General features: G+C 31.7%; 1 protein-coding gene across 1 annotated transcript in view; it reads left to right on the top strand.

Moving 5' to 3' along the window:
* Positions 1-12,647, top strand: part of TTLL7 (tubulin tyrosine ligase like 7) — a 153,955-nt gene extending 141,308 nt beyond the window's left edge. Inside the window, exon 21 of the mRNA XM_057553568.1 lies at positions 7,947-12,647. Within this exon, the coding sequence (XP_057409551.1) occupies positions 7,947-8,067 (121 nt within the window). The 3' untranslated portion in view covers positions 8,068-12,647. The remainder of the gene's footprint in view (positions 1-7,946) is intronic.
* Positions 12,648-13,245: the final 598 nt, after the last annotated feature.

Genomic DNA, 13,245 nt, shown 5'->3' with positions numbered 1-13,245 from the left:
CCTGTCAAAGACTGGGGCCTTGATAAACACCATAGATTCCTTCAAGTGACAATGTCCCAGATGTTTTGCAAAGCAAAAGTTGACAGAATTACAGGGAAAAATAGACAAATCTACAACCATTGAGGGAGATTTTAATACATACTTCTCAAAATATTAGAGACAAAGAATATTTTAACAATATGATTAACAGATTTAACTGTCACATAATAGTGAATTCAGTGACCTCAGAATACAATACATGAACCATATCTGAATCTTTTATAAAAATCAACTATATAGTGGAATAATAAAACATAGTTTGAAAAATTGAAATCACACAGAGTATTGTTTCTCATCACATGCTATTAAAAATAACAGAATATCCAGAAAATCCATACTTTGGAAAGATAAAAAATACACTTTAAATAACCCAAGAATCAAACAAGAAATCATAATGAATGTAAGAAAATATTTTTAACTGAATGATAACAAAAATATTACAAGTAAAAACACAGTATGTACATAAATCATTATTATAGGGATACTTATAGACTTAAATGAACATATTAGGGAGGGGTAAGGCAAAAATTAAATGATCTAAGCAACCATCCTGAATGGTGACAGAATGATATTAAAGTAAACCCAAAGAATACAGAAAAAGGAAATAATAAAAATGAGAGCAGAAATTAATATAATGACGCAAACGGAATAAAGAAGATCAAAATGGCAAAAGTGGGTTTTTTAAAAGGCTAATAAAATTGATAAACAACTGGTGAGACTGATCAAAATATAAAAGACAAAAATAGTTAATGTCAAGAATAGAAATAGAGATGTTACTGCAGATATTACAAATATTGAAAATTTTATAAGAAATATGAATAATTTCATGCTGATAAATATGGTAATTTAGATTGTTAACAAATTCCTTGAAAAACACCTATTACCAAAAGTGAGAAGAAGATATACTCTTAATTATTGAAAAAATTGAATCAATAAATAAAAACCCTCCCACAAAGACAAGTCCAGATTCATAGGTCTTTACTATCTAATTCTACCCACCCAGAGAAGAGAGAATTACTATCTAATTCTATCTAATTCTACCCACCCAGAGAAGAGAGAATTACTATCTAATTCTATCTAATTCTACCCACCCAGAGAAGAGAGAATTACTATCTAATTCTATCTAATTCTACCCACCCAGAGAAGAGAGAATTACTATCTAATTCTATCTAATTAAACCCACCCAGAGAAGAGAGAAAAGGAAGGAATGTTCTCTAACTTGTTTTATGAGGCTACCATACCTTTGATACCTGACCAGGACATTATGGCAAAGGACAATGACAGTTTAGTCTCACTCCTGTACATAGATGGAAAAATCTTACATAAAATATTAGCAAAACAAACCCAGAAACCTTAAATAGGATAATGTATCATGACTAACTTTTGTTTATTGCATCAACTTAATGGTACAATAACATTAAAAAGTGACCAATGTAATTTTAGTAGAATAAAAAAATCATTTAAAAATATATGGATAAGTCACTTGTTAGAATTCAGTATCTTACATTCATGCTTAAAAAATGCTTAGCAAGTTAGAAACAAAAGGGAAATTCCTTAATCTAATAAAGGATAACTACAAAAACCCTACAATCATATACTTAATGGTGAAATGTTGAAGGCTTTCCTTCTGAGATGAGAAACAAGACAAGATTGCCTGTTATTACCACTTCTATTTACCATTGTATTGGACCTAGCTCGTTCAAGGAAGCATGCCAAAGAAGTAAAAGGCATTGGATTTGAGAGAAAGAACTAAAACTCATTACTAATGGATATGATTGTGTTCACAGAATATGATTGTGTTCACAGAATCTAAGTAAATCTACAGATAAATTATTAAGTAAATTTAACAATTTTGATGAAATCAAAGTTGGGATAAAATCAATTGTATTTTTTCTATATTAATAACAAACAGCTAGAATATGACATTTTAGATACAATATCATTTTTCAATAACATCAAAGAATAACTAATTCTTAGGAATAACAAAAATGTGTAAGACTTTTAAGTAGGAAAATGTAAAAGATGGAAAGTTATACCTTATTCATCATTGAAATCGATATGAATATGTCAGTTCTTCTCAAATAGTTCTTCACATCTATAAATTCAATGTAATCCTCATATAAATTCCAATAATTTTTTTTGGAGGGTGCAGAATTTGACCAAAGCGTGTTCTAACATTTATACAGAAAAGCAAAGGGTCAACAATAGATAAGACATTCTTGAACTAGAACAATAAAATAGTAGAATTTATTAACTACAGTATACTAAGAATTATAATAAAGCTATCGTAATTTAAGACAGTGTAATAGTGCCAAAAGGATAGACAAATAGACCAATGGAACCATTCAGAAAGGCCATAAATAGATACAGGCATATGTAGGGACTTGATTTATGACAAAAGGACACTTAACTTATAACAAATGGGAAAAAAGTTTGTTTAAGCAAATGGTTCTGGGGCAATTGGGTTTCCAAATAATAATAAAAAAAGAAACTTGCCTTTACCTACGCCATATACAAAATCATTTCCAAAGAATTGAGTACACAGATGTGAAAGGCAAAACTAAAGATTTGAGAAGATAATATAGGAGAATATTTTCATGACTTGAGGTATGCAAAGATTATAAAACATCAGGCTGAAAAGTACACATCATCAATGAAAAGATAAATTTTACTATATTAAAATTAGGAGCATATGTTCATCAGAAGACCCCATTAAGAAGGTGAAAAAGCAAGCCTCAAGATGGAAGATGGTTTTGCAACCCATATAACCTACCAAAGATTGTTATACAGACTGTATAAGAACTCCTACAGATTTCTAAGAAGAAAATAGAACACTATGGAAAAATGGGGAAGATACTTGAAGAGCCTCTTCACAAAAGAGTTTTTTTTAAAGACAGTAAATATTTGAAAAACTGTTTAAGCTCATATTCAGGGAAATGCGAAACCCATCTTTCAGACCAAGAGTTGAGCAGGATGTAGAGAAATGGGAACTCTCTTACACTGCTGATGATAGTGAAAATTGTTACCTTTTAAAAAAAGTTTGGCATCACCTACTAAGGTTTACCATTTTCTCAGCTCTTCTATTCCCAGTAACTCTAAGCAGAAATGTATGCCCATGTGCATCAAGAGCGTAATTAGAATTATTCATAGCAGCATTTACTTATAATAGCTAAAAATGGGAAATAACCCAAATGTCTATTCCGGAAGAATGGACACATTTTTTGTAATATCCACTCAATGAAATGTTATACAGCATCAAAAATGAACAAACTGCACGTAAACATAGCAATATGGATGAGTCTCAAACAGAAAGTTGAGCAAAAGATGCCAGATCCAAAGGAATACATACTTCATTCTATTTATTTTTAAATAAAAAAACAGGGAAAACTGAATTATACTGTTTACAGAATGTGTACTTAGGTGGTAAACAGGAAGTAATTACCACTGAAGTCTGGATAGTGGGTAACTTTATGGGGAGAGAGGGTGCTGTAATACAGGGCTCTGGGGTGCTAGCAATCTTCAGTCATTCAGCCTGGGTAGCGGTTACATAAGTAATCACTTTATACTATTCATTTACTGGACATTTATGTTTTATGCACTTTTTGAATGTGTGCTATATTTTAAGATTAAGAAGTTTTAAAAATCAAGTTAAATACATGGTACCATTTTGATCTTAGGCTAAGATAGCTTGATACATCTATCTTAAAACAGGCATGGCGTGGCTAATAAGGCTGATGTTAATAACACATAAATAATAATATTCCACCTATGTGCACTGTTTAATTGGTCCCATACTCTGTGAGACAGGCATGGCAGAAACTATTGGGCTCTTTTCACCAGTGAGAAAACTGAGGCCCAAAGAGGTTAAATGGCTCATCGAAATCCACGTTGCTAGCATATGACAAGAGGTGGGACTTGAAACTAGGGCTTCCCCCCAAATCAAAGTTAAAACCACAATACAGTGTGCTGGCTATTATATTTAAAATGCAAAACAATAAGTGTTGGTAAGGACATTGAGAAGCTGGCACTGGTTCAGAATATAAAATGGTGTGACTGCGGTAGAAAACAGTGGCAGTTCCTCAAAAAGTTAAATATAGAATTACCATATGACCCAGCAATTCCACTCCTATGTACATGCCCCAAAGAACTGAAAACAAGGACTCAAACCAATAGTTGTACACCAATGTTCATAGCAACATTATTCACAGAGGTCAAAAGGTGGCAACCACCCAAATGTCCATCAACAGATGAATGGATAAATAAAATGTGGTATATACATATATTATTAAGCCTATATAAAATTATACATATAAATATAATACTGTTACATAATATTATATAAAATTTATAAATATAAAATATTATTCAGCCTATATAAAAAGGAATGAAATTCTGATACATGCTACAACGTGGGTGAACCTTGAAAACATGCTAAGTTAAATAAGCCAAACACAAAAGGACAAATACAGTATGATTCTACTTATATGAGGTACCTAGAACAGACAAATTCATAGAGATAGAAAGCAGAATAGAGACTACCAGGGACTGGAGGAGGAGGAAATGGGGATGTAGTGTTGAATGGTACAGAGTTTCTGTTTGAGATGATGAAAAAGATCTGGAACCAGATCATAGTTACGGTTACACAACCATTGTGAATGTATTTAATGCACTGAACTTGCATACCTAAAAATGGTAAGGAGCTTCATGTTATATATATTCTACCACAATTTAAAAAAATTAAAAAGAACACAGCCCAAATATGGTGATGAACTTTATTTACCTTGTGTTCCCCAAACGAGGAAGCTGAGTTTATTCTAGGAGGATTGGGGGTCCTGGTCTTCCTCCAGGAAGATCTCAGAGGTGGGTGTAGCTTCTTTCAAGCCTAATTAACTTACCACTCTTGAAATACTTCACGTTCTAGAGATTCTCCATGGTCAGCAGTAAGTTGGTACATGACAAACCAAACAATTCTACCTCAAGGAGGAATTAGACAAATGCATGTTTTACATTTATATGATAGATATGTGAAGATGTGCCTAGCTAGTCTCAGAGATGAGGAGTAAGGGTATGTGTGTGAAGCAAATAGGGTAGTCTGAGGTGTTTCTCCTTGGGATGAGTTAGCTATTTTTGTACTTCGAGAGTAAGCTACAATAAAAATAAAGCTGGAAACTTCACATTTTTTGGTGCTTTAGCACAAACTCTTTAGATACAGTCTATAGATCCACTTTCTAGAGATTCTTCCTGCTAAAAAAATCAAATTGTATTATTTAACTTCATTGCAAAGAACATTTCAAAAATAATCTTTGATGTTCAGCTAGTGTGGGATCTCCCAAGAGATACTAATGGAGATATTAAGGCAAATAATCCATTGTGTTTCCCTGTAATGCTTTAAAATATCCCACAGCACTTGCTTTAGGGAAGCAAAGTGTTTCTTCCCATGTGATTTTATATGATTTTTCTAGTTCACACTGAATTTCTTTTCCTTTCTAAGTCTTTAAAAAAGTTTTATTTTAGCCTTTTCTGCTTCTATTAAAAAGTTTAGGTTTGTGGATATATAATATTTTTCTACTTTCTAGGTTTTTTATACTTTATATTTCTGAAAAAAATGAGTATAATCATTATATCCTTTAGTTTTAAAATTGGGATTCACACAGAAATGACAGTATAGTATAGTTGCTGGGAGCACTGGTTCTTGAGTGAGACCAAATGGATTTGAATCCTGGCTCTGCCACTTACTAGCTACGTGCCTGTGGGCAAGGCATTTAACTCCTGCGCACTGTGGTGTTTTCATCTTTAAAATGGAGCTGATAATAATACATATCATAGAGAATCATTAGAAATAACTAATATTTTTAAATCAATTATAATGGTCCTGGCACACAAAAACACTTTTAAAATACAAAATAGTGTTAAAGAAAATAGTATAAGTTAGCTGTAACCCTGGACTTTGTACTTTTATTTTTTCATCTGTGAAAATGGAGATCTTTAGCTCAGAAGTCTATGTGAATGTTATCGTAATGTCAGCAGTAACTACTGCTTGGAAATTCTTCAAAAGAAAGTCGGCAAAAGTTACTGTTTACTATAATAATTATCAATGAAATCAGAATGTATTTTCAGTAGAAGATAGCATAACTCTCAACTAATATGGAATAGTGGTTTTTGACCGAACAAACACTTTAGTTGCTTTTGCGCCTTTGCCCTAGATAGGAAGGGTAGCCTTTTCCTGGCAGAAGATATCAGATCAATCATCATGACTCCACTAGCTCTTGACATAATAATTAATCCATATAAATTACCTAAGTGATATTAAGAAAATAATTTATATAATCTGTGATGTGAGAAATCAATTGTTTCATTATTCATCACCCATTGGGCAATTTTGATTTAATTTAGCTTGTTGTATATTATTTAACTGCTCTATTAACTTAATGATTTGAGTAATTATTTATAGTTCGTGATATTAAGTAATAGATTTAGGGGATATTATCAGATAATTCATGATGAAATGATGTTTATGAATATTATGGAGAATTCTGCCATTTTAATCTGAATGCTGTATGCAGTTTGATCATAATGAATTCATATTCTTCTACAAAATTCATATAACACAACTATAAATGTAATTTCCCATTGACACAGAGGTTAGTAGTTACCAACATTATTTCATATAGAATAGGTAGCTAATCCTTGGCCTTCAATTTCTTCATGTGTCTTTGGAAGTATGATACTGTGGCTGGAAGATGCTAAAGTCAAGTGAAGAAAATAAGTGATTTGATGCTCTACCTTCGTTTCTTTTTTTCAAGACTAATTGTAAATCTCCTTCTGTTGCTACTTCTGCTCTTGGAATTTTTTATAGATATCTTTGTCCTGACTTTCTAGCGTGTCCTTCTCATCATTACCAGGACTTAACGCTTTTAATAGTGATGCTTATTTGCATTTGCTCATGTGGATTTCCTTGATCATTTCTCTCTCTACATATAGATTGGACTGGCCTAATGCTAATCAGAGGTTTTCCAGAGAAAACAGATTATACAGGCACACGCTCCTACTTGCAATTACTGAATCCCAAAGCTCTGAAAACTCAAACGAATAAAAATAAAATAAAAGTAACCCATTTATTGGCACATCTGAATTGACACGAAGTTGTTTATAGTCTTCATCCAATTTATTGTGAATATTTCTCTATTTCACTACAGAAATATTAATGATTTGTTTACAGGATGCTGCCCCAAGACCCTGATGATGTTACATTATATATAATATATATACTATAGGGTCCTAAAATCTGGAAAATTTATGTATTCTGAAATATATTTGGCTGCAAAGGTTGCATGCAACCTGTAATTATGATTGTTTTTGGTTTTCTGTAATCACAAGCACCCAGTAGTCCAAGAATATAAAATTTACAATCTAGTTATGAATGTTAATCTTTAACTTTTGCTTTTAGATTACCTATAGTCATAACACATCAATGATATATTTATTAAATTATAATCAATGGTTTCAACATCCTTGAAACAATTATTTTAATTGGTTAGCCAAATTCTCATGTCACATGTTTTTAAGAATTATTTGGTTACACACATTATTTACAGAGGTGAATGATGAATTCCAAATTAACATGAGTCATATAAACAGTCTCCTAGCATGTGAGTTTATGGCTCTTTATGGGATGTCTCGGGACACTAAGATCACATGTTACATCTATATTCAACTCTTTGGGTGAGGCTTTATGACCCTCTCCCTGCCTCCCCTCCTCAGCTCAGGAGAGGAAGTCTTTTTATGTGGGTTGCATTGTTATGGTATCATTTCTCATGTAAGATGTACAAATTATTAACCACATAATATTTTAGTGAGAGATGTTAATATTAGTTTGTAAAGTCTAATTTTTTAACTATCATTTTTAGGTATTTACTACCAGGAAGTACACAATTCTTCATGAGAACACCAACCTACAACTTGAAATACAGTTCACCTGGAATGGCTCGCTCCAATGTTTTGTTTACATCCCGGTATGGCCATTTGTGAAACAGAGGGAAGATCGCCATGGGTTATGCATAATAGCAATTCATATTTTTCCCAACTTAACATTGCAAAGACGGTGACCATTAAGTGCTGTTTTATGTATATATGACACATATGTGTGTGAAACTATATTCACACATGCACTCAAATAACATATATATTTATTATAATATATGAAGGAAGAATTAGCAGGAAACTGGATATAAGATTTAACCTTCTGGAAATGTAATAAACCATGTTAAAATTGTTTACACAAATATGTGAATGTCTAGAATTTGCTAGGTTTATAATTACTACCTTCCTACTAGAAATGTTATTTTTGCTGCAGAGTATATAAAACAGAATTGATCTTGACGATCCCATTACAGTCTTAAATTATTTTCTAGGTAATATGTCTTTTGACTTGAAAAAGCATTAATAGTAAATTACCTTATTAATTCTCATATATAGTAGCTATTTAAAATGAAAACAAAAATTAGAAGCCTGGTGTTGCTTGATGATAGGATTAAGTATGAAACAGGTTTGTCATTACTATAGCACACCGTAAAGTACTATAAAAATCCCAACCAGATTCTCCAAGATTTTTATCCCTCAGTGTGGAAATTTAGCTACTTGTGAAAGTGATAATGTAAATTTTCAGTAAGGATCTAGTAAGGTCATATTATGATCTAAAATGGAAGACAATCCAGTGGGTTAAAAATAAACAAAACTTACTAGCTTGTATTTTTACTTTTTATTGGGAGTCACATAAAGGGAACAGAAAATGGTGGTAATGACAAAATCGTTCCATATGATTTTTGTATCTCTTACCACTGTTACCACTCACTTTTTTTTGGAAAGTATATCTCTGATGAGTACATATGGTCAAAAACAATTTCTTCTGTCCAAAGAGTTGATATTTTAAACTTATTTCAGTGTTACAGAATGATGTGTCACACTTATTTTATAAGTCTCTCAATGCTGAGACCAACTTACATTGCAAAGACTAATACAGAGTTTCATATTGCACCATAGAAAATAATCTAAATTATTGCAAATAGAAGATTCTGATTACTAAATATTATTAGTCATCGATGTGCCCTTGAGAATTTAAAAAAAAATCAAAATAGAGTTTGAAGTTTTCTTCTTGTCCGAAGTTATTATGTGTAAGTTTCATAGCAGTTTACTTCCTTTTTTTGCTTACAGTTTCAAAAACAATGAGTGAGCTTTCAGTTTTCTATACAAATATAAATAGTACCATGGATATCCTTAGAGACTGCAATATTCACCTTTTAGAATTTTATTTAAACTTCTCCCAGTAGTTTTATTTTCTCACAGATGGTAATTATTTGCAACATTCATGAGTGTTTTACCTCCTTTTACTATCCTGAAAGCTATTTCCAGTAAATCGAGAAATGGTCCCAAAGCAGAAGGAGAACTGAGAGGGGCAAACTGGCCTGCTTTAATTCACAAGCTGGATAACTGGCAACCCAAAGTTGTAAGTTGATATATTGTGCTTTTAAAGCCATGTCCTGAGGCTGTATTAGGATAAAATAGGTCCTTCCCTAAATTATTGATGGCTACTTGATTCTTTATGACTACCTACCATCCGTATTCCAGTGGATACTTTTCCTTGCTAATTGCATCCCAAAGAAGAGTTTGTTATTGTCTTTGTGGGAAAAGAGGATAAGGATGTCAGGATGAAGGAAATTGCAGTGTAGCTCTGAGTGTTTATGACGCCATTTTGTGAATTCTTAAATATGTTTAGAATTTTTTGGAATAAATAATGCAAAAATTGGGATATTAGCAAAATTATTATAAGAATGATCATCAAGTAGGCCTTTTCATGGAGCAGTTTTAGTCATTTTTCATTGAAATTCATGATTTGTTCATGAATGAGACACAATTTCAAGTGTCTGATATCTGATATCAACCCAGTTTGTTGGCCACTCACTTGCATTAGCTTAAATCACAATGGTGACTTAATTTGCTAGAGTGGGTACTTTGGAAGTTCTTTTCTTAGTTGTATAAAAGTGAAAATTTTATTTAAAACAAAAAAAGAATGTCCAACATGTCTCCCCCTGGGGAAAAATAAATACAAAAAAAGTAAATTTAAATGGATGAAACTACCCAGTTAGTTACTGATGAGCAAATTTCATTTTCATTCCTCTAGCTACCTAAGTCTGCCTTTGTTTGAGTGCTAGAATTTTATTGCCCACATTTGCCTCTTTATCCTGATCTAGTCTGATATGATGAAGTTGTGAATAAAAGCCATGTGCTCATTATTTATGTATACTACCTGGTATGCTGTGGACTACGGTTGTGTTAATGCTTATTCCCTAATGAGAAACTAAGAAAAGAAGATACAGTAATAAACCGTGGAAGTCTTTAGAGGCCATAGAAATATTTTAGTGATATAAAATATTCCTTAGTTTTTATTATAAATTTTTTATTCATAGAGTTAAAATGTAACAGTATAAGTGATAGTATGGGTCTGACTCTCTCTCTTCTAGGAGAGAAAATAACTTTATCTGAAAAACTCAGAAGCTATTCAATCTTACCAAGAGATTTTGATAGGGAATTTGGTTTACTTATGATGAAAGCATATTTTCATTCTGTTATTAAAAAATATATCCCTGCTCATTCTGTCACTGATGCTTTCCAGAACTGTATATGTTTGGAATGATTCCAGAATTGTACAAGAAGTAACCTTTTAATGTTAAATTATCATCTATGAACATTGTATGAGATTGCAGATTAGTTTTCACTGTAATAATCCAGCATTGTAATAATTACCATTTGCTTTATGTATTCTGTTGAAGGAACTATTTGTGATTCATATTATGATTATTAGCAACAAATTTTATTTCATGTTGCATGTGTAAAAATGAAATTATAACAGGATCAAATATGGAAATGCCAATGGTAACCTCTATCAGATGCAAAGATCTATACAGATTTTTTCATATATCTGAATTAGGTCTAAATACACAAAATTTTTCTACTAATTCCTCCCCCCAGAACTAAAATGAACCAAACTCAAGCAAAAAACCCCAATCTTCTTCTCATCTAACATTTACACACAGCTAGATGATAGTGGCTTCTAGACATCAAGAAAAAGATTTCATTCTAATTCTTTTTTTAATTTGGAAAGTATATGATTATAGAATTTTGTTATCTAACTCTAAATTTCACGTTTTAATATAAATTAATCCAAATGCTTTCTTCTTTAGCATGACAAAGTCATTCCATTTAAAACTTCTCTTTAAATCTAAACTTCCACATTACTTATTTTCAAAAGTACCAAAAAATTGATAGTTGCATAAACGCTATTATTTCTAGTTTTCTATAAAGCATTGATTCATTCTTAAACGTATATTCTTTAGAATATAATAGCAAATACCTTGAGAAGAGTGACAATAAATACTTTCCTTTTCTGTTCTGTAATGCTGTTTTACATTTTGAGTCTCAGTTTACTTGGTTCTAAGGGTTAAATAATAAAAAGTGTAAGTACAATTAGTTGTGTTCCTGTGACCTGATGATTTTTGAAAATTTCTTTTCTCTTTAAATTGAGAAATTTAATAAAGCTTTCAAGAACTGAATTAGTTATCTAAATATTTTGCACTAATGCTACTTACCAGTAAATTAAAATTTTGAAAGTATTTTGATGATGAAAATTTTACTCCTTACAACTGTTTTTTCTTTCTTTTCTTCTTCTTTTTTAAACTTTAAGTTCCATTTGAAGTTTTGACCTTTGCATGGACAAATTCAAGAAAAGAGAAATCCTGCCTTTTAAACATTGGTTTATGGTGGTGTATTTTTGCTTCAGCAACAATAAAACTTATAAGATGTGTTATTGGATCAAGTTCAGTTTTTCTGCTGAGATTTTTAAGAACAAGGTTGAAGTTTCAATGTCTGAAAAGCATTAATTGTCTGGATCCATATGAACCAAGATAATGGCCACAAATAACAGTCTTGCGACCAAAAACTGTTAAATTAAAACTAATTGCACACTTTGCGATTCTTGCCCTTTTTTGGTGCTTTTTTTGCCTTGTTATGGGTATTGAAGGAAAACTATTCAGGTGAAACATTCTGCATTAACTGGGCTGTATTACCTAAAAAGAGCTACATAAAGTTTTTATTTTATCCCCACCTGCTAATTTGAAAACTATTGGTAAAATCATCATTCAGTGCCCTAATATTTTCTAAATTAGTAAGAAGACTTACCTAACAAAAATAATCAGATAATGCTGATATTTTGCTTTCAAAGGCTAACAATGACAGTTCTTGGTCCTGAGCTGGTTGGTTCATACAATAATTAATGTATGTGCTACTACATTGAGTATTAATAGATTTGCTGAAGATTCTGGGTTTGAGGATTAGCTTGAAAGCAATACATTTGCTACCATGAATCATGACTCAAATTATCCCCATGTGTTTTACTACCTGTATATGAATGCAAATGTTGTTACAGAAAATATGCTTGAAATGTCAACACAATGTGCAATTAGTATTGCATTGTCATGCTTCAGCATGTGATATCTGTATGGTGAAGTTATTTCAATTACTCAGATATGTTACTATAATAAAAAATGTTTAATATAAGAAAGCTACATATGTCATCAAATGGTTATTTCTGTTCCCCCCCCCGCCCACACACACACACACACACACACACACACACACACACACTGTTTTTAGTAGTAGAAGAGACTGGCTCTCAATTAAGCTTTCAGGGTGATGAAATATATTTTCACAGTAATTTTCTTCTGCTGTAGAGTCAGCAGTAGAACTGTGGGGATAACTTTACCTGCTATTAAAGTCAGGTTGAGTAAACAGAATTGGTGTCAATTCCTCTCTTAGTTAGCTGGAAGGTAGACTGGTCTAAAATTTAGAAATGACATTTTTATATCTTTCTAGCATCATTATAACAGTAGTATTACTAATCTGAATAGATATATGTCAGCATCTCAGCTATGACATTTTTTTCAGGAATTTATAATTTTATCACTATTAAAATACACTAAACCTCAATAAGAAGCATATCCTAGTCTTATTGCCACTATTACCATTGTCTGTAAGATGATTGTATATAAAGAAATTGAATATTTTTCCTTTAAAGGAAGGAAGCTCTTTGGATAAAAATCTATCATGATAGGAACTTTAATGCATGTATACCTCAGTAACAAGTGATACAGATAT

The sequence above is a fragment of the Balaenoptera acutorostrata genome, chromosome 1, assembly GCF_949987535.1.
Source record: "Balaenoptera acutorostrata chromosome 1, mBalAcu1.1, whole genome shotgun sequence".
Lineage (NCBI taxonomy): Eukaryota > Metazoa > Chordata > Mammalia > Artiodactyla > Balaenopteridae > Balaenoptera > Balaenoptera acutorostrata.
The sequence above is the reverse complement of the archived record's forward strand: the minus strand, read 5'-3'. Positions and strand labels throughout refer to the sequence as shown.